The sequence below is a fragment of the Borostomias antarcticus genome (genome assembly GCF_949987555.1).
Source record: "Borostomias antarcticus genome assembly, chromosome: 12".
NCBI lineage: Eukaryota > Metazoa > Chordata > Actinopteri > Stomiiformes > Stomiidae > Borostomias > Borostomias antarcticus.
The window spans coordinates 8014771-8033676 of record NC_140245.1 but is presented as its reverse complement, the minus strand read 5'-3'; the positions used below and the strand labels follow the sequence as shown (position 1 = coordinate 8033676).

The 18906-nt window shown below is 48.0% G+C and overlaps 1 protein-coding gene across 3 annotated transcripts in view; it reads left to right on the top strand.

Moving 5' to 3' along the window:
- Positions 1-2520: 2520 nt before the first annotated feature.
- Positions 2521-18906, top strand: part of pbx1a (pre-B-cell leukemia homeobox 1a) — a gene marked incomplete at its 5' end in the record, with an annotated part of 44748 nt that continues 28362 nt past the window's right edge. For all 3 annotated transcript variants that reach the window (XM_084447432.1, XM_084447431.1, XM_084447430.1), the window contains 2 exons: positions 2521-2705; positions 3510-3583. In XM_084447432.1, coding sequence (XP_084303558.1) covers positions 2521-2705; positions 3510-3583 — 259 coding nt within the window. The remainder of the gene's footprint in view (positions 2706-3509; positions 3584-18906) is intronic.

The following is an 18906-nucleotide window of genomic DNA, read 5'->3' as shown; positions in this document are numbered from 1 at the left end:
TCCCTTAATCTATTTGAGGCTTGATTAAAATTTAATTTGGGCCCATCTCCTAATGCCACTGAGTGTGTGGCTCTCTCAGTCTCTCCCTTAGTGTGTGTGTGTGAGTGTGTGAGTGAGTGTGTGAGTGAGACTACAGTATGTGGCGCTGTGTGTGCATGTTGTCTGCGAGTGTGTGTGTGTGTGTGTGTGACTGTGTATACATCTGTATGCGTGTGTGTGTTTGTGTTTCCCAGCGTTGGTGGATGAGTAGTTTCAAGCTGAGCCCAGGTCTTTTCTCTCTGTCTGGGACCCACTTTATTCATGCCTCGGGGAGGGTAGAAGCAACTGAATTTTTCATCAAGGTTACTTCCTGCCACGGCGAGATGTGGTGTACCGTCCACACCGCCTCATACATAACTTCCTCCACTGACCCCCCATCCCGGCCAGCTACCAGTGGGGCGACCCTGACCCTATCCAAACAGTGCATGCTGGGCTATACCGTCTGCAAGCGTGTGCTGTGGAACATTCCAGATTTTCACTCGGGTTTCCTGATTTCACGTGGAGAAACGCATAATAATCTCCACGATGCTCCTACTTCAAATCCCTGATGGAGGTGTGGAATTTTCAGTGGGGGAAAAACAACTCTCATTTACAATATGCGAGAAAACATCCAATATTCATAATGTTATTTTCAAAGAGATTCATTTGCAATTCTAATCAAATCTCGCAGAATCTTTATTTTGGGATGGGTTTATAAACGCAGTGCAACAACACATTAGGTTTTTAATGGGGGGGGAATATGCAATGTCAGTTGGTTTCTCTCATTACAGCTGAAATGCTGTTGTCTCGAATTGTGGAGGCGTTGTCGTAAACAAGGTTTGTGTATTGTGTTATGGTCCTGGTTTTAGTTTGCGGTGGAAAGCTGCTCTCTTGCTGTGGGTTGAAGCCAGGATAATCTCCTGCAGGAGGATATTGCGACTTACTAAATCTCGTCAGATTAGTCTCATCCGTTTCTCCGCGCTGGAGAGCGACGGCGAGGCCGGTGGACGTGGGGGAAACCGGGGGTCCGGTGGCGTCCCAGAACCCCAGAGGAGCGTGATGGAAGAAGAGGCCTGGGTGTCAGATCCAGGGTCCCGCGACTGAGGTTCGGTCCAGATACCAGATACCCCAGCCCTAGTCTCACCATGCCAGACACTGACTCGTGAGTCTATTCCCGCCCACCCCCCCCACCCCTCTCCCGCATCCCTGCCCCCCCCCCCCCACACACACACACACACACACCAACCATCACCACCAGCCACCCCTCCTGCCCCTCCCCCAAGTGACAATTACTGCCACTGCCTCACCTCCTATTCAAGACTTAATGAGAAAACAGAGTGATCGATCCAACTCTGGCCATAAAGAGAGAGGAAGGCAGCGGTTGGATAGATCAGCCGTGAGCAGCGCTATCAAAAGAAACCCTGTGCATGAGCTAAGCCTGCTGCGTTCCTTCCTGGTGGTCTTCCTGGGGGGGCATCGTTCAGTCGAGTCTGACTGTGGTACGCAAACATCGCTCCAAACTGTAGATATGCTTGTGTTAAGAGACAAAGAGCAGGTGAGGATATGGGATATCTGAATAATATTCCTCCAAAATGTGGTAATAACAGCAGGTTGATGTCGAGATCTAGTTCAGAAAAAAAGTAGTTATTTATAGCTTATTATCTTGATTTATTGTATTCATAAACATAAAACTAAGTAGGCTAAATGTAGGCCTACAGTTAGGAGACAAGGAAATATATTGTGTCAGAGACTGGGGATGTCCGCCATGCTGTATCCCTGCCGAGGTCTACTGCCAAGCACAATTATTTATTACATATTCACGCTATCCATCATTGCATTGCCACCCGGTCCAGTCTCCGTGTTAACGGTCACATCCCTTTACGTTTATTGCCGCGTCCCACCTTCCCGAAAGATGATTGACGTTTCTAGAGGAGACAGGGGTGGGACTTGCGCGCTCCTCTTCTCCAATCGTTGCTTGAGGGGCGGGGGCTTCTTTATCCATACTCTCAGTTATGACTCGGTTCCTAGACATAAGCGACACAATAACAATTCCAGGTGTTACTTTATGTATCTACGCCTCACTGCGAGTGACTGTTACATGTTTGGTTCTTCAAGCTTTCGGAGGAATTTGGAATTTCATGTCACAAAGCGTTGCGCACGCCACTTTTAATGAGATTAGATCCCCTAAATGTTGAATCTCCTTTTTTTCTACAGTAGCTGTGTGCAGGAGTGGCCAGAGCCAAAAGCAGCTATTCAGATCAGATTTCACCCAAACCAGCTGGGAGAGCGAGAGAGCGGGAGGGCTGTCATTCTCCTTCCTCTTCGATCCAGAAGAGCTTACTAGGGGAAAAGAGAGAGAGAGCGAGAGAGAGAAAGACAGAGTGTGTGTGAGAGAGGAAGAGAAAGCAGGGGGATCCAAAGGAATTTCCAAGGATATTTGTTCTGTCGCCGTAAAGAAAAAGTGTTTGTCAGTTGGGGGCGAGGCAGAGACCGCGGTCAAGGATGGACGAGCAGCCTCGGTTGATGCACTCCCACGGACTAGGCATGGCCGGACACCCTGGCCTGGCGCCGCATATGCAGGATGGTACGGGAGGAACGGACGGAGACGGGAGGAAGCAGGACATCGGAGACATATTACAGCAAATAATGACCATCACAGACCAAAGCCTGGACGAAGCGCAGGCCAGGTGAGGTGGCATGAAGTTGAATGCCTCTGAAGGATAATGTTGTCAAAATACTTAGTCTATAACAGAAACAAGCTGGGGTGCTTCATAATGTAGCCTACGAAAACAATTACGCCCACCCCGATGCCAAAACTGCGCGAAATACGGGGACCCTCATCAGTTCTGTTTGGGGGAAAGAAGTTTTGAATTAACAATTTTATCAAGACCATCAATTAATTTAAATATTAGGACATGCTAGTGTGTAGCTGCAGGCTACCTCCTAATAACAATCGGATTTATCTCGCTTAATTTCAAATGGGATTTGGCGACCCTACACGAGCGCTTGGCTGTTTGGCGCACATGTTGCGGATGTCTCCTGGATCCTCTCTTGATCCATGGTAACATTATAGCGTCGCTATTATCATAACCACAATGCCTCTTGCAAACTCCCACATTTATAGCCTGCTCTAAACCGATTGAATACTCGAATGTGTTGTTGAACTATGATACAGTATATTTTTCATTTCATCATTGCTAATAAAGGGTAGAGGGAAATTATTTTCCACAAAAATAGTAGGGTAGGCTACTTTTTATATTAAATTCCTTAAATGTTATCCAACAGGTCTGGATGGGGCTGCCATCCTATATAGTGCCTATTCCAAAGCAATTTATTAACAGCGCCAATCGCTATACGTTTCAAATTGACTCTGCGTGTTTCTCAGTTTGAGGGATATAGTACAACACATTCAGAACGGACATCATTAAATTATTGAAATCTCAGATTGTGCCTTAATTGTTATTGCATTAAACTATTTTTCATTTCCTTAGGAAACATGCACTGAATTGTCACAGGATGAAACCAGCCCTTTTCAACGTCTTGTGTGAAATAAAAGAGAAAACAGGTGAGGTTTCCAACTTCCACAACATTCAAAATTGTTCATCTTTGCTCAACTGTATCCCCCCATTGTCTCAAATCAATAATTCTGTCTAGGAAACATTGTCTCAGACAGCTTGTCATCATTTCAAATTCCGTGTTAGAAATTGTCCAGTTTGTAACATTCAATATGTTAAATTGTTCTTACAATTCATACCAATTAATGCCTGAACAAGCTAAATGTTATTACATCCAAGAGTTTTCTCAATCCCTATGTAAAAAGGGACTAGAATTTTGTTTTCACCTTGAAGTGAATTTACTCTTCCTTGTAATGTCTGAGAATGTGATTCTAGAAGATTTTTGCTTGAGATTGTCTGAGATTTATTTAAGGAGAGCAAAGCTTCGTCTGAGTTTTGGACAGAAAGCCATTTGGAGGATGAAGAGACAGAAGTCTTACAGGTCAGCACAGAGCCTAAGGGCTGTACTAGCCTCAGCCATGCGTTCCTTCGCCAAGTCTGATGTTGTTTGTTTAGCGAGCTGTCTTTGGCACGCAGGGCCAGAAGGATTTCTTTATTTGTTTTGTTTTTTAAAGCGAAGGGTCAAAGTCATGAGCAGGAATGTGTGAAAAAGCATGCGCTGTTCTGTGCAGAGAGGATTAGAAGGCGAGGGCCGCTGGTCTCTGCTCATGACTGCATGTGAATGTTCTCAGAGAGACGTACCCGACTCCATTAGAGCAATATCTCCTCAAGATAGGAAATCAGAAAGCAATCTCCAACACAGGCTTATCACTGAATATGTCTTTGAACAAGCCTCGTTTGATATGATTGAGAGAGAAACCATCATTTCTCCTGACATTCATTTAGATAGGGTTTCCAGTCATAACCACAACTGTGGACGAGCACTAATAACCGAGTCAGTAAAGCAGGTCCCACTTCCTTTAGAACTGCCCTGCAGTGTTCCTCACTGGCATTTCATTACTATGAGTCAGACTCTGGAAAAGGTTATCAAGAAACGCCACGGTATTACCATGCAGACACATGGTGATTTACTTTTTTTTTTTTTTAAAGAGAGAGAGAGAGAGATGGAGGAGTCCAGTGTGGGGAAAGAAAGGAAGGTGGGGGCCCCTCTTCTCTAGAGTCTGCTCTGCTCTGAGAGGAGTGGGAGAGTAATGCCTGGGTCTGGCGTCGCTCTGGGTTCAACTAGAGTTCGTTTCCAAAATGAAGAGGAACAAAGTAACTTGGACCTTTTCCTGCCACCCCCCCCCCCCCCAAACCCCCTCCCCCTCCCCTCCCCTTCCCACCGTTCTTGGCAACCAGAGCAACCAGAGGACTTCTGGGTAGAAAGGATATGTTAGCCAGACAGCTCTCTCCATCTTAATTTAGAAGCCAGCTTGGTGTCGAAGCTTCATTTCGACATGTGATGTTGTGTGTTGAAAGTGGCTTTTTTGGGGCGTGATTTAGAGCCTGGCCTGGGCCCAGCGTAGGCCTCCTTGGGGTTTAAGTTGGGTGGGAAGGCTCAAATGTACTTGGCCCCTCAAAATTAAAAAACACACCACAGGGGAATCCCCTTTGAAGTGCTTTGTACACACACACACACACACACACACACACACACACACACACACACACACACACACACACACACACACACACACACACATTCACTCATGCCGGGTGCACCCCTCCCACACAATTATTGCTTAATAGTCATGAACTAAACACAAAAACAATACCAGCTTCCACACTTTTATTATTACAATTATTATTATTATTATTATTAATATTAATAATAATAACATCACTAATAATTATATTAATTATATTAATAATTATATCAATAACAATAGAGAACAATTGATAATAATGATAATGATAATGATAATGATAATAATAATAATAACAATAATAATAATAATAATAACATTCTTGTACCAAATGTACTCCACTGTGTGTGAACCTATTCCCTGTCTCATTTGTTTCGGAGGGTATAGTGGCTGTTAATATCTATAGTAGCTGTGCCCTGTGCACACAACTGACGCAACTTCAAATCCTTTGCAGCTACAGTTAAAATGACTCAAACCTTCGCCATGACATTTACAGCCGAATGTGCTGAGCGCAGTCAGTGTGTGAGGGGAGAAAAGCCTGTAATTTGTCAGGTCTTTTTTATATTATTTTATAAAGAGTCAGCCTCTCCGCAATTCTACATTGTTGCAGACCAGGTCTCTCCGGAGGATTGCAAAGGGGAGACTATTAAACCAGCAGGCAGGCAGACAGGCAGGCAGACAGACAGGCAGACAGACAGACAGACAGACAGACTCGCTGGTCTTGTATTGCACATAAGATCATATTACATTTGCCTCCTCTCTATTGTATTTTGCGCTGCTCTGTCATGTCCTGCAGCTTGTCTGTTTGTTTATTTATTCTTATGCACCAACAGTCCAAATCAGATTTTGTGTAGCCTCTGTGCAAACCTACCTATGTGTGCAAACCTACTTATGTGTGCAAACCTACTTATGTGTGCAAACCTACAGTATGTGTGTAAACCTACAGTATGTGTGTAAACCTACAGTATGTGTGTAAATCAGAATAAATCTGATTCTGATTCGGGTTGACAGACGAGAAGACAGACAGGTAGACAGACACGGAAAGAGGCAGATAGACAGACAGGCAGGTAGAGAGACAGATCGGCTGGCAGGTACTGTAGGTAGAGAGACAGACAGACATACAGGTAGATGACAGACAGACAGACAGAGACAGGCAGTTAGGTAGACAGATGGGCAGGAAGGTAGATTACAGACAGACAGGCAGGTAGATGACAGAGACAGACAGGCAGGGGGAGAGAGAGACAGACAGATGGGCAGAGTTAGCACTAAGAGGTCATATGCTAGATGGGTGATTCTACAGACGTGGTGCAAATTGACATCCCAAAATCTATTTAAAAAGACAATTCTCACTTAATTCAACAATTCACAATTCAATCCACCCAGAATGCTGAGCATGATATAAGACAACACCCCTGTCCAACATGGCAATGACGGAAAACATGCACCACCACTCACAACCTCAAGAGGCAGCAGAACACATTTCACCCAGTCATGGGTGAGCTTCTCGGTGCCCAAACTACATGTAGACTGCAGAAAATTTCCTCACCCAAGAGGGGAATTTGATAATTATTTTGGCCTGTATAGTCTGTAGACAAAAAATGTTAAGGAATAATGGCTTAATGGTCCGAACAAGGCTTGTGTTTTTTTGTGATTATGAACACTTGAATTTACAATTGGCTAGATTTCAAATGTGTCCACAACACATTTTGTTAGCCTTACATTTAATGCGCAGTTAACAATTTCCCCTCAAGAATAAATAAAGTATCTGTCTGTCTATCTATCTATCTATCTATCTATCTATCTATCTATCTATCTATCTATCTATCTATCTATCTATCTATCTATCTATCTATCTATCTATCTATCTATCTATCTATCTACATATCTATCGATCGAATGCCAAGCATTAGATGTGTCAACTCATGAGTAGTGGGTAAGAAGACAGAGCAGTAGATAGACCATAGCGCTATGGTATGGTGACTGATTAGTAGATAGACCATAGCGCTATGGTATGGTGATTGATTAGTAGATAGGCTATAGCGCTATGGTATGGTGATTGATTAGTAGATAGACCATAGCGCTATGGTATGGTGATTGATTAGTAGATAGACCATAGCGCTATGGTATGGTGACTGATTAGTAGATAGCCTATAGCGCTATGGTATGGTGATTGATTAGTAGATAGGCTATAGCGCTATGGTATGGTGATTGATTAGTAGATAGCCTATAGCGCTATGGTATGGTGATTGATTAGTAGATAGCCTATAGCGCTATGGTATGGTGATTGATTAGTAGATAGGCTATAGCGCTATGGTATGGTGATTGATTAGTAGATAGCCTATAGCGCTATGGTATGGTAATTGATTTATGACCAAAAATGATCCGATACATTTTCATTGTTTAATTCGTGGACATTAACATTTCGATTATGACCATTATTGCACATTTTTATTATTTTGTAAAAGTAAAGAAATATCTCAAAATATGTTTCTTTAAATATATAATCTGCATACAAAGTGCCTTTGAATGACTGGATACAACACATTGAAAGAGGCCCTTGTAATCACACTCAAAAGAACTAGACAACACAAAACAACCCTTAACTACCTCTAAATTACCCCAAATTCCCCACAGTATCTGACTAGCCCAAACTAACCCAAGATACCCCAAACTACTTCCAACAACCTCAAATGGCTACACCAACCAACCTAAAACTACTCCAAATAACTCAAAAATAGCCCAAGCCACTAGCCTGGAAGCCTGACTTCCTCGCAAAAAAAAAAGAAGTCTGGACTTCTAGCCTGTATGAACCTAATATTTGACAGACTACTCTAAACTACCGCCAAATCCAGTCGGAAGAACAGCAAAAACATATTTTACTCCAAGAAACTCCGCTAGTGCGTACTGTCATAGAAATTGTAGTTTCACCACCTCACCACCTCCCTCAACCTTTCACATAGCTGTGCTAAGGAGGTCAACACACCTAGACGTGGTCTGCTCCAGAATAACCATCCTTTTTCCCATTGTCCCTGCAAGAATTACCGCCTTTTCTCATGTCACGTGTCTGTATTCTCGACCACTGTTGATGATGCCTGCCATTTAATATGACGTGTACAATGAGTTAGCCAATCACATCCTGGAAGCGCCATACCTGTGTATTGCTTGAATATAAGGCCGCGCAAAACCAGACTGCGGCACTTCTCTTGGATGAACCACTCATGTGCGTTGTTGAAGTCCTTGCGCTCGTATGTTTTCTCAATAGACCAGACTTGACCTCTTTGAGCGAATCTTGGCAAATCCTTTTTGACTAGATCAGTTAAAAATCTTCTACAGTACTCTTGTTCTTGTTTAATTGTTGTTATTGAGTCTATTTCTGCAATAACTGCGCATCAACTACAGGAACCAGTCACTGGCTGCCTCCTCACCGGGTTAGAAGGCAGTCCCTGATTGGCCCAGTTAAAATGTCATTGCATGTGAATGGGAAGGGAGTCCAGATTGATCCGTGGAGAGCAGAATGTGAGCTCACGTGATCAGGATGGCGACGCCAGGCTACCAAAGTGTTGTAAACATATTAAACACACAGACCTTTTGTCGCCAAATTTGATTACTGAAGTAAATAATGTACAAACGGTGTACTCTTTTTGGCCTGCATGCCTGTGTCTGTCTATCCTCCACATATGAATAAGTTGCACATCGGTACTGTACGTGTGTGTGTGTGTGTGTGTGTTGCTCGTACCCCGGGATGCTGCGGTCCACGGCGGGCGCGTGTTGACAGCAGTGATAGTGGGCGGCATGGAGGGGAGGCTTCCTTTTGGCAAGCAGCTGGCGACCCAGGCGGGACCGCGTGCACATAGCAGCGGGGGCTGGCTTTTACTCCTGACCCCCCCCACAACCCCCCCCCCCCCACGGAGCGGGATATCCAACCAGCTTAAACAGGCACAGGGCCGCTCATCAGCTCCGAGAAAGCGCAGGTCTTGTGTTTCTCCCACTCAGCTCACTGGCTTGGCCATCGTGTCAGTCTGTTGGCCTGTGGTCTTTTCTCAAAAGTGTCTGACATTTGTTTGTTAAAACATGTGAGTGAGAACGTTGTGTTTTCGTACGCTACACATCTTATGGACCTGCGACGGGGAGGGGGAGTGGGACAGTGCATGCATGTGTGTGTGTGTGTGTGTGTGTGTGTACGTGTGTGTGTGTCTGTATATGTGTGTGTGTGTCTGTGTGTGTGTGTGTGTGTCTGTGTGTGTGTGTGTGTGTCTGTGTGTATGTGTCTGTGTGTGTGTGTGTGTGTGTGTGTGTATGTGTGTGTGTGTGTGTCTGTATATGTGTGTGTGTCTGTGTGTGTGTGTCTGTGTGTGTGTGTGTGTGTGTGTGTGTCTGTGTGTGTGTCTGTGTGTGTGTGTGTGTGTGTGTGTGTATGTGTCTGTGTGTGTGTGTTTGTGTGTATGTGTGTGTGTGTGTGGTATGGGTTTCTGTGTGTATGTCTGTGTATCTGTGTGTGTGTGTGTCTGGAACCATTACAGACAGTGGAGCTGGCACGTACAATACAGGTTGACTGAATAAGAGAAGCCAGACACCAACCCGACGTTCTGAGTGTCAGGTTTCAGGCCAGTGCTCGCTCTCTCTCTCTCTCTGTCTCTCTCTCTCTGTCTCTCTGTCTCTCTCTCTCTCTCTCTCTCTCTGTCTCTCTCTCTCTGTCTCTCTGTCTCTCTCTCTCTCTCTCTCTCTCTCTCTCTCTCTCTCTCTCTCTCTCTGTCTCTCTCTCTCTGTCTCACTCTCTCTCTCTGTCTCTCTCTCTCTCTCTGTCTCTCTCTCTCTGTCTCACTCTCTCTCTCCCTCTCTCTCTCTCTCTCTCTCTCTTTCTCTGTCTCCCTCTCTCTCTCTCTCTCTCTCTCTCTCTGTCTCTCTCTCTCTCTGTCTCACTCTCTCTCTCCCCCTCTCTCTCTCTCTCGCTCTCTCTCTCTGTCTCACTCTCTCTCTCCCTCTCTCTCTCTAACTCTCTCTGTCTCACTCTCTCTCTCCCGCTCTCTCTCTGTCTCACTCTCTCTCTCCCTATCTCTCTCTCTCTCTCTCTGTCTCTGTCTCACTCTCTCCCCTCTTCCCTGACATAAACTCTCTCACCTCCCACCTCACACACAAACTCTCTTTCTCTCTCTTACCCCCTCATCTCTCTCTCCCTCCCTCTCTCTCTCTCTCACACACACACACACACACACACACACACACACACACACACACACACACACACACACACACACACACACACACACACTATCTCTCTCTCGGTCCTCTCCCTGGGCCCTGCTCTGTTTCGTCAGACCGGTCTGTGTCAACAGCCTCGCATTACTGCCAGGTCTCAGGTCAGGCGGAGAGCTCCTGCATGACTAATGTGATCAGACGGATCGTGCATTACACCACTTGGACCTGTCAGAGCTAAGGGCCCCACTGAACTTGCTGGCCCCCGTCCTCAAACCACTGTCAGAGCTACGGGCCCCGCCGAACTCGCTGGCCCCCGTAAAAACCACCGGTACGAAGTCGACGACGGACACACGGGCGCCGCTCAGGTGTCGAGCTAATCGCCGCATGGGACTACCCTGTTTCCCACACTGCTCTTTGAGGAAAAAAGGCCTCTGGCGAGAACAGACCGGCGAATAGTCGCCCCCCACCCCTCCCGAGACGAGTGTTTTCGACGCCCGTCCGTTACATGGGCGCGACGGCCGTAACCGTACATGGGCTCAACGGCGAAGCCTCCCACGGCGCCCCCCCCCCCCCCCCCCCCCCCCACGCCACCGCCACCGCGCCCCCCCCCGTGTTTAACATACACGGCCGTCCATGATGGGTTCAGGGGTTTAGCATCGGCGCTCTCTGTGTTCCCGTCCGCTCATCGCCGTGGTGACAGATGGAGGCATTAGTCTCCGACGTGGCGCTGTCCCAAAACTAATGGCTACGTCCTTGGTTTCCCCCGCGCCAGCAGAGAGAGACAGTATATCTCCCCCCCCCCTCCCCCCACACACAACTCCATACCTCACTCGCCCCTCACGCCAACCCCCCCCCCCCCCCCCCTCTTCGGCCTGGAAGTGCAGAAGCAGCAGTTTATCCCCTCGCGTTGGACTTTCCACGGAAATAAGACTGAGCAGGATCCCCCTCTGTCCTCACATAAATAACAAAGTTTGCCAAAACATCCTTTGAAGTCGCCGGCAAAAATGTAGCTGTGCTTTGATTACGCATTCAGAAAAATATGTACCCCCACACACACACACACACCGACCTTCTACTCGCAAGTGTAAATGTAGGATAGTCGTATGACCGAGCTGTTACAATGAGTGGAGACTGGCCCGCCCATCTGGAAAGCTTCTTGTCGACCTTGAGACGAGACGACCAAAATAGGATCCGGTTTTGCCTTTGGGGAAAGCGTTGGTGGCGTCCGTCGGCCGGCCTGCTGGGACGCCGTATCTGGGACGCTGCGCGCCGGTGGTTGGACGCGGTAAACAGGCGCTCTTCAGAGACGGCCCAGGATGCACCTCTTCAGACACGGCCCAGGATGCACTCTGCCTTTCCGCCGCTTCCCCGTCCTCTGGTCTGAGCGCGCTCGCAATTAGGACGGATAATAAATTATGCAAATGTTGAGTGGCGTAATTGAGACATGTTAATCATGTTTTAAGGGGCTAATTACGGGCCTGTATATCTGAGGTGGGAGTACTAATTAGTTGTGAAAACAGGTCTGGCTGTGATATGGTCATATGCTGTGTGTGCGTGTGTGTGTGTGTGTGTGTGTGTGTGTGTGTGTGTGTGTGTGTGTGTGTGTGTGTGTGTGTGAGTGAGTGTGTGTGTTCTACAGAAACAACAGGTAGGAGAGTGTGTGTGTGAGAGAGACCTTTCAATTCACTTAGTCAACAGAAATATGAACATATTGCATTTCTATTTAAAGACTCTGTTTACCGCTCTCCTCAATTTGGTTATCTGATGCTGCAGTATTGGCCGTTCTGCAAACTCGGCTTTTATAAAAGCCTTTGTTCTTAGTTGTCTGACAGATATCATATTCAGCTCCATTACAGTAAGAATGCCTTCCCACTTATCGAATAGAAAATTGCTTTAGAGAGGAAATTTGTTCCACAGCAGAGTGGGGTTTGGTTTTTTATCTGATGCTTGTGTCTAGGGCACTTTTCAGCTCTGGAGAACGGCCATGACAACATGGACGCACGGCGAGGGGCTCCGTCGGTTGAAGTATCACGGGGAACTCTGGTTCAAATGAGAGAGCTCCCGGACCGTTGCCGGTATTCCAGGTTAAACACCCCGCCGGTGCGAATCAAGCAGACATAACGCGCCTTCGGCCGGCTCGGTTACCATACCTACCGGTCCCCTGGCGGTTGATCACCTTTATTATGGGATGGCGTTTCCGAGGCGCCCCGCCGTTCGGATGTGAGGGGACGTGGAAAGACTCCCCCGGCAACCAACCCCCCCCTCCGATAGTGGCGTGCAGCTGAACAGGAGATAGCGAGGGGCCAGTCGCCGGCCGGCTGAGCAGGACTGACACAAGCGAACACATCCTGCTTAAAGCAGACGGGGATGAATGGCCGCCGCTCGCCACGCCTCAGACGCCACAGTCGCCGCCGCCGCCGCCGCCCGGGCGAAATCAACACCGATCAATGTGACTCCTGCTCCTTCCCGCATCCGCTTAGGGCAGTGGAAAAGATATACACACACACACACACACACACACTCACACACATACATACCAGTACAGTACGCGCCCGCGCACACACACACACACTTAGCACACACACACACAAATACAGTGTTTGTCTCTGCAGTGCAAACACACACACACACACACACACACATGCCAGTACAGTACACGCCCGCGCACACGCACACACACACTCACATACATACCAGTACAGCGCACGCACACACACACACACACACATTTAGCACATGCACACACACACACACACACACACACACACACACAAATACAGTGTTTGTCTCTGCAGTGCACACACACACACACACACACAGAACAGTAGGCAGTATTTTGTAAACCCGACAAGTTTATTTGGTGACACTTCCGTACAGTAGCAGAATGTATAATCGTGTGCCAGGGTGCATGATGGGAGAGAGCAGAGAGTCTGATAGTCCAGCAGTGATTGGATGTTTCAATTACTGCTAGTAATACTGTGGTGGCGCAGTGACTCATGCAGGGCAGAGAGCGCCATTCATTTTAATCAGCAGGGGGAGATGGGTGTGGATGTGTCTGTGTGTCTCTCATTTCAGAGCAGTCTCACATTTAGATGCACTGAGGTACACACACACACACACGCACACACACACACACACACACTCGCTCTTTCTCTCTCTCTCACACACACATACTCTCTCTTTCTCTCTCACGCACACACGCTCTCTCTTTCTCTCACGCACACACACACGTGCACGCACGCGCGCCCTCCCTCTCGCACACGCTCAGGTGAAACAGTGGATTAGAGGGGTTGCCGTGGGTAACGCGCAGCGACGAGGTAGTCTCTCCCGGCGAGCGAGTCTAATTTATGTTAATGAACCCCTCGCCGTCGCCGTGAAAGACAAAAGGGCGTCAGATGAGCCGGTGTCAACTCAGCTCAGACGGGGGAACGCCACAGACAGACAGACAGACAGACAGAGAGACAGAGAGAGAGAGAGACAGACAGACAGACAGACAGACAGACAGAGAGACAGAGAGAGAGAGACAGACAGACAGACAGACAGACGGACAGAGAGAGAGAGAGAGAGAGGAGAGAAATGGAAAGAGAAAAGAGACGCACTGCAGTTTAGGAGGAGAGAGATAAATTTCCCAACGAGTTGTTTTGGAGGCCTCAAAATGAAACGGCCTCACATTCACAATCCCCAGTGTGTGTGTGTGTGGGTTTCTGCGTGTATGTCTGTGTGTGTGGAATGGGTTTCTTTGTATCTGTGTGTGTGTATGGTATGGCTTCGTGTTTGTATGTCTGTGTATCTGTGTGTGTGTGTGTCGTATGGGTTTGTGTGTGTATGTCTGTATCTGTGTGTGTGTGTGTGTGTGTCGTATGGGTTTGTGTGTGTATGTCTGTGTATCTGTGTGTGTGTGTGGTATGGGTCTGTGTGTGCGCTCGGCCAAACTTGTGCCGGATGACCAAAGTGTTTTGGGGTTCTATCCCATTCCGTTAGTTCCGTTTTGAAGAATAACAGAAATTTGAACAATTGAATAAAAGTAAGGCCGTTCACGGCCCAGAACGACCAAGAAGACTGTCGCGGATTCCAGAGGATACACAGGCCTAGTTTGTTCTCCATCTCTCTCTTCCTCTCTCCCTCTCCCTCTCTCTCCCTCTCTCTCTCTCTCTTTCAGCCCTGCGCTCTAAAGATAGGAATCTCCTCATCCCTTCTGTCTGCCAGCTTGCCTTTAGCAGTGTTAGTTCTGGACAGTTAACTCTCACTGATATTATGTTAATTGCTGTCATTTTCATTTTTTCTGCGCGAGCATAATCAGCAAATTATATACTTCTCATCATTTATTATCGGAAGACTTGTCACGATGGACCCCTTGCCCTTGACGCACATAGTTAGGAAAGAGACAGGTGGCAGTTGTGTGTGTGTGTGTGTGTTTGTGTGTGCGTGTGTTGGTCCATTTCCTCATGGAATGAAGGGAAGCGAGTCATGTCAACAACCCATGTTGTGAATTTAACGAGACTTCCTGCCGGCGTGACTTTTATCAACCCTGGGCGCCGTTCCTTCATTTTCCTTAAACACGCACACGTATGTAACACGGGTGTGTGTTCTTGGCAACGCAGCACATGGGAGTTCTCGTCCGTGTATCTGACGCACGGTGTTCACGATTGGCCTGCGCTGTCCTTCTCCTAGTCCCTGCTGTGTTGGTGGTAAACATGTTTTACGACGGGGGAGGGGGGATAAATAGATGGCGGGCTCGTCCCGAGGGCCGTCTGTCGGTCTGGGGCTTGGCTACAGCTACGCCGCCCCGGGCCGCTGCATCCGGCGCCGTCCCGGAAAGGTTCCGTCTCGCAGGAAGTCGAGCCAAGTGAATAGCGAACAGCCACGCTGCCAGAGATGTAATATAAGCGGCACTCCTTCGACGGACTTGGCCGTGGCCGCCTGGCTTGCGCGCGCATGGGGAAAGTACTGGTACCGGACGCCTCGAGTGTCTCCGCGCATCCCTTCTGCCCGGGACGTCCTGTCGGCTGCTAGGCGGTCGGCGCGTCCTCGTCCTCGTCTAGCCCGGAGACGTCCGTCCCTGCCGTGTCCATCGGGCTCCGTCCCTAAATACAAAGCGGGGGACATCTTTTACGTGGCCGTCGCTCGGGTTCGTAGAGAGAGCGCCCCCCCTCTCCCCTCCCCTCCTCCACAGACGAGATCTCATTGGTCGATTGATATTGGGCGGGAGAGCCTGCGCGTGATTGGGCCCGGGGGTGAAGAGCCTGGCGGATAGTTTAACCTTGATAAAACAGTTGTTTCAGCGAGGATGATTCGGGCTCATCCGTCTTCATCCGTCAAGGCCCAGCGCTGAAGTATGCAAATGAAGGCGGGGGCGTCGGCGGAGAGCGCCGCGTGCGGTTAAATGGGGCGTGGCGGATGTGCGGTGTACCGATCCGCCGGGGTGATACCACTTACTGTCCAAATTTAGTGTGTCGTCGCCGAAACAGACCCCCCTCCCCCACCCACCCCCCCCTCCACCCCACCCCCTCTCTCCTCGTTCACTTCCTGCTCCTCCACGTTCCAAGAATATACAGCCCTGGGTGGAACTGTGGCCTCTCGTAAAACATTACTGCCATGTAAAGAATTTTACACTTGCACGTCCTTGTACATGTTATAGCTATTTAATGTTTTGTGAAGTGGCGTGTGTATGCATGTGTTTTCGTGTGTATGCGTGTGAGTGTGTGTGTGTGTGTGGGGGGGGGGAAGAAAGCAGTTCTTATTCTGCCTGTGTTTCATGTACTTGGTGTGCTGCGACTCAGCCAGACATTTTGTGCTGTTTATTGTACTAATTAGCGAGTGTGGGTGTGTAATAGTCATAATGTTTACGATAATAGCTGTTGTTTCAGGTAATAGCTGTTGTTTCAGGTAATAGCTGTTGTTTAAGGCAAATGCAAAACAATTAGCTTTTTGACTCAACATCAAGCTGGTGCAAGCAAACGATCATTCATGTCTCAAGACTCAAACTCTGGAAATAATGGATAGAGAATTTAGAATTCTATTCTTTGCATTTGAATTTGAGGTGGGTTTGTATGTTTGCACTAATGAGCATAGCATCTGTGTCTGTTGTCTGTCCATTGGTGTGTGTGCGTGTGTCTGTGTGTGTGTGCGTGTGTGTTACGTAACATTGCTTCCAGTCATGTCACGTGGAGGCCTGGTGATTGATCTCCACGTTCCTCTCTCTTTTGCTCTGCGTCTCACGGTGGCGTTTTGGTCAGGAAGGTCATCGGTGAGTCCAGGAACACAAACCGCATCTTGTCCTCTCACCATTGGACGAGCCGCCGCATGCATAAAGCTGTCAGTGAACCAATCCCCCGCTGGCCTCTCTTATGGAACGCCGGCCCTGTGGGCGGGGCCTCCGGCGTGACGGATGGCTCCCGGGGCCTATCGGGCTACTGGGATCATCCGTCTCTGTCTGCAGCCTGTTCAACAAGCTTGGGACGGCCGCCATGTAGTTCTAACCACCACTGGCCTCCACTAAAACCCTCCATTAACATTAATGAAGTATAGCTTTAAAAGTTCCCCAGTAAGAGGCTGCAGCTGGATTTATGAGTCAGACCGCTTGCCAGAAAAGATGTCACGATGGACGTTGCCGCTGGATACGTGAGGAAGAGCGTCCCAAAGCTCCCGGAAACGTCGATTTCAGAGGAGATTTGATTGGCATGTCAGCATAAAAAAAAACAACATATACTTTCCTTTCTTGTGGTCCCTTGCCCTTTACATTACCAAGCGTAGAACTCTTTTTAAGGAAAGGAAAGGGTGTAGCTTTGTGTGTGTGTATGTGTGTGTGTGTGTGAGCGTGTGTGTGTTAAACTGCCATTTGTGTGTGTGTGTGTTATTCCCCTGTGCTGTTGTTTTATAGAAATGCTCCCTTTGAATCCCACTATTAGAAAGGAAGTCCTAGTGCTTTTAGAAACGGCCTGGTTCATTTCCATGCAGTGCACCCTTCACTTTTCCTGTAGGCGGGTCTCTAAATGCAGAATGCTCGTCCATTTCTGAGCCCAGCGATTACTGGGCCCACCCTCATCAAATGCTTGAAAGGTCTGATTGCAAAACATCAGCTAGGGAAACTGTTTTTCTTTCTCTGGAAGGCGTATATAGTGACAGAAAAGTGCTGGTGTTCGTTGTGATTAGTGAATTATGACTGACAGATGCACATAGTTATTCTCTTTCATTTTCCAGTCCTATTTCTTTTGAACAAGTATGAAAACATGCTGGAATATATTCAGGCCGAGGCATCGGTAGGATGTTGCCTGGACAGGATGACTTGAGTCCGAAGACTAAGCAGGGATGTCACCCATCCTGTGTCCACTGTTCCTTTAACCAGGGTAGACTGACCCCCCCCCCCTCTCCTCCCCACACTGCCGATCTCCTCTCCCCCTCACCTGTGATGTCATTAGCTGGGGGTGGGGGGTGAGGGGGGGGGGGGGGTGAGGGCCTCTACGCTTAATGAATTCCGCAGCGCTGTCTCGCTCCCCCACCTAGTTAACCCGCCACCCCGACCCCCCCCCTCCCCTCCCCCCACACACACGCACACACACGCACACACGCTCAATACTCAAGGTGTCAAATTAGAGCAGCGAGAAGAGGAGAGAGCAAGGTGATAGGGGAAGGATGTGTCTTACCTCATCTCCTTTAATGGCGTCATGACATTCAGACCACCTGCACGGGCGCTGTCCTCTGTGATTAGATATCATTTTAGGTTTCCTTTCACTAAGTCCTAAACAAAGCCCCGATAGCCAGGCTGATCGATGACTGACCGACGGCTCCGAGCGCCGATCCAAGCGACGAGGCGCCGTCGGCCGCTCGGACGTACTAAATGGGAGGCTTACCTGAGGGAGTGTTGAGGTATTTCGTTCAGTACCACGTCGGTAGCTGACTCAACACAGAGGAGACGTCCCCCATGGCTGTGCTTCCTCATTCCTGAACGCGGCGTCAAGTCGTCTTTGGCAGCTCCGGGCCACAGCTCATTAGACTAAGAGAATGCACCGCCTTAATTAATGGTATGTAAATATCCTTGAATTGGCCACATTTGCATATTAAGAGAGATTTGCGTAATCTGTGGAGTAATATATTTTAATTAGGGATTAATTAAAAATAATGGGAATTTCATTTCGGCTGGCAGGTTGTGTTTGGTGTGAGAGCGGGTGTCTGGCCTGATCTTTGAACATTGAACACGATTCGAAAAATACGAAGGAAGTATCTCCTTCTCTCTCCTCTCTCAAACACACACACATCCAGTACACACAAACACACACACAAACAAATATAACTGGGCTAGAGTGTCCCCAGGAAGGGGGGTCCCCACAATAAAAAAAAAAAACATGCTAGCTCGCCAGGGGAGGGGGGGGGGGACCCAAATACGGGTCATTGGGAGTAGGATAGTAGTTGGATAATTATCTCCAGATCACCTGGCTTGGAAAAGGTGTTGGAGACTTTAGAAATTAATCAACTTTTTTTTCTCTCAATTAACGCAGTGCTGAGTCCTCACCAATCAGGTTTCAGAGCCAACACAGTACAAGCTCAGCTATTAC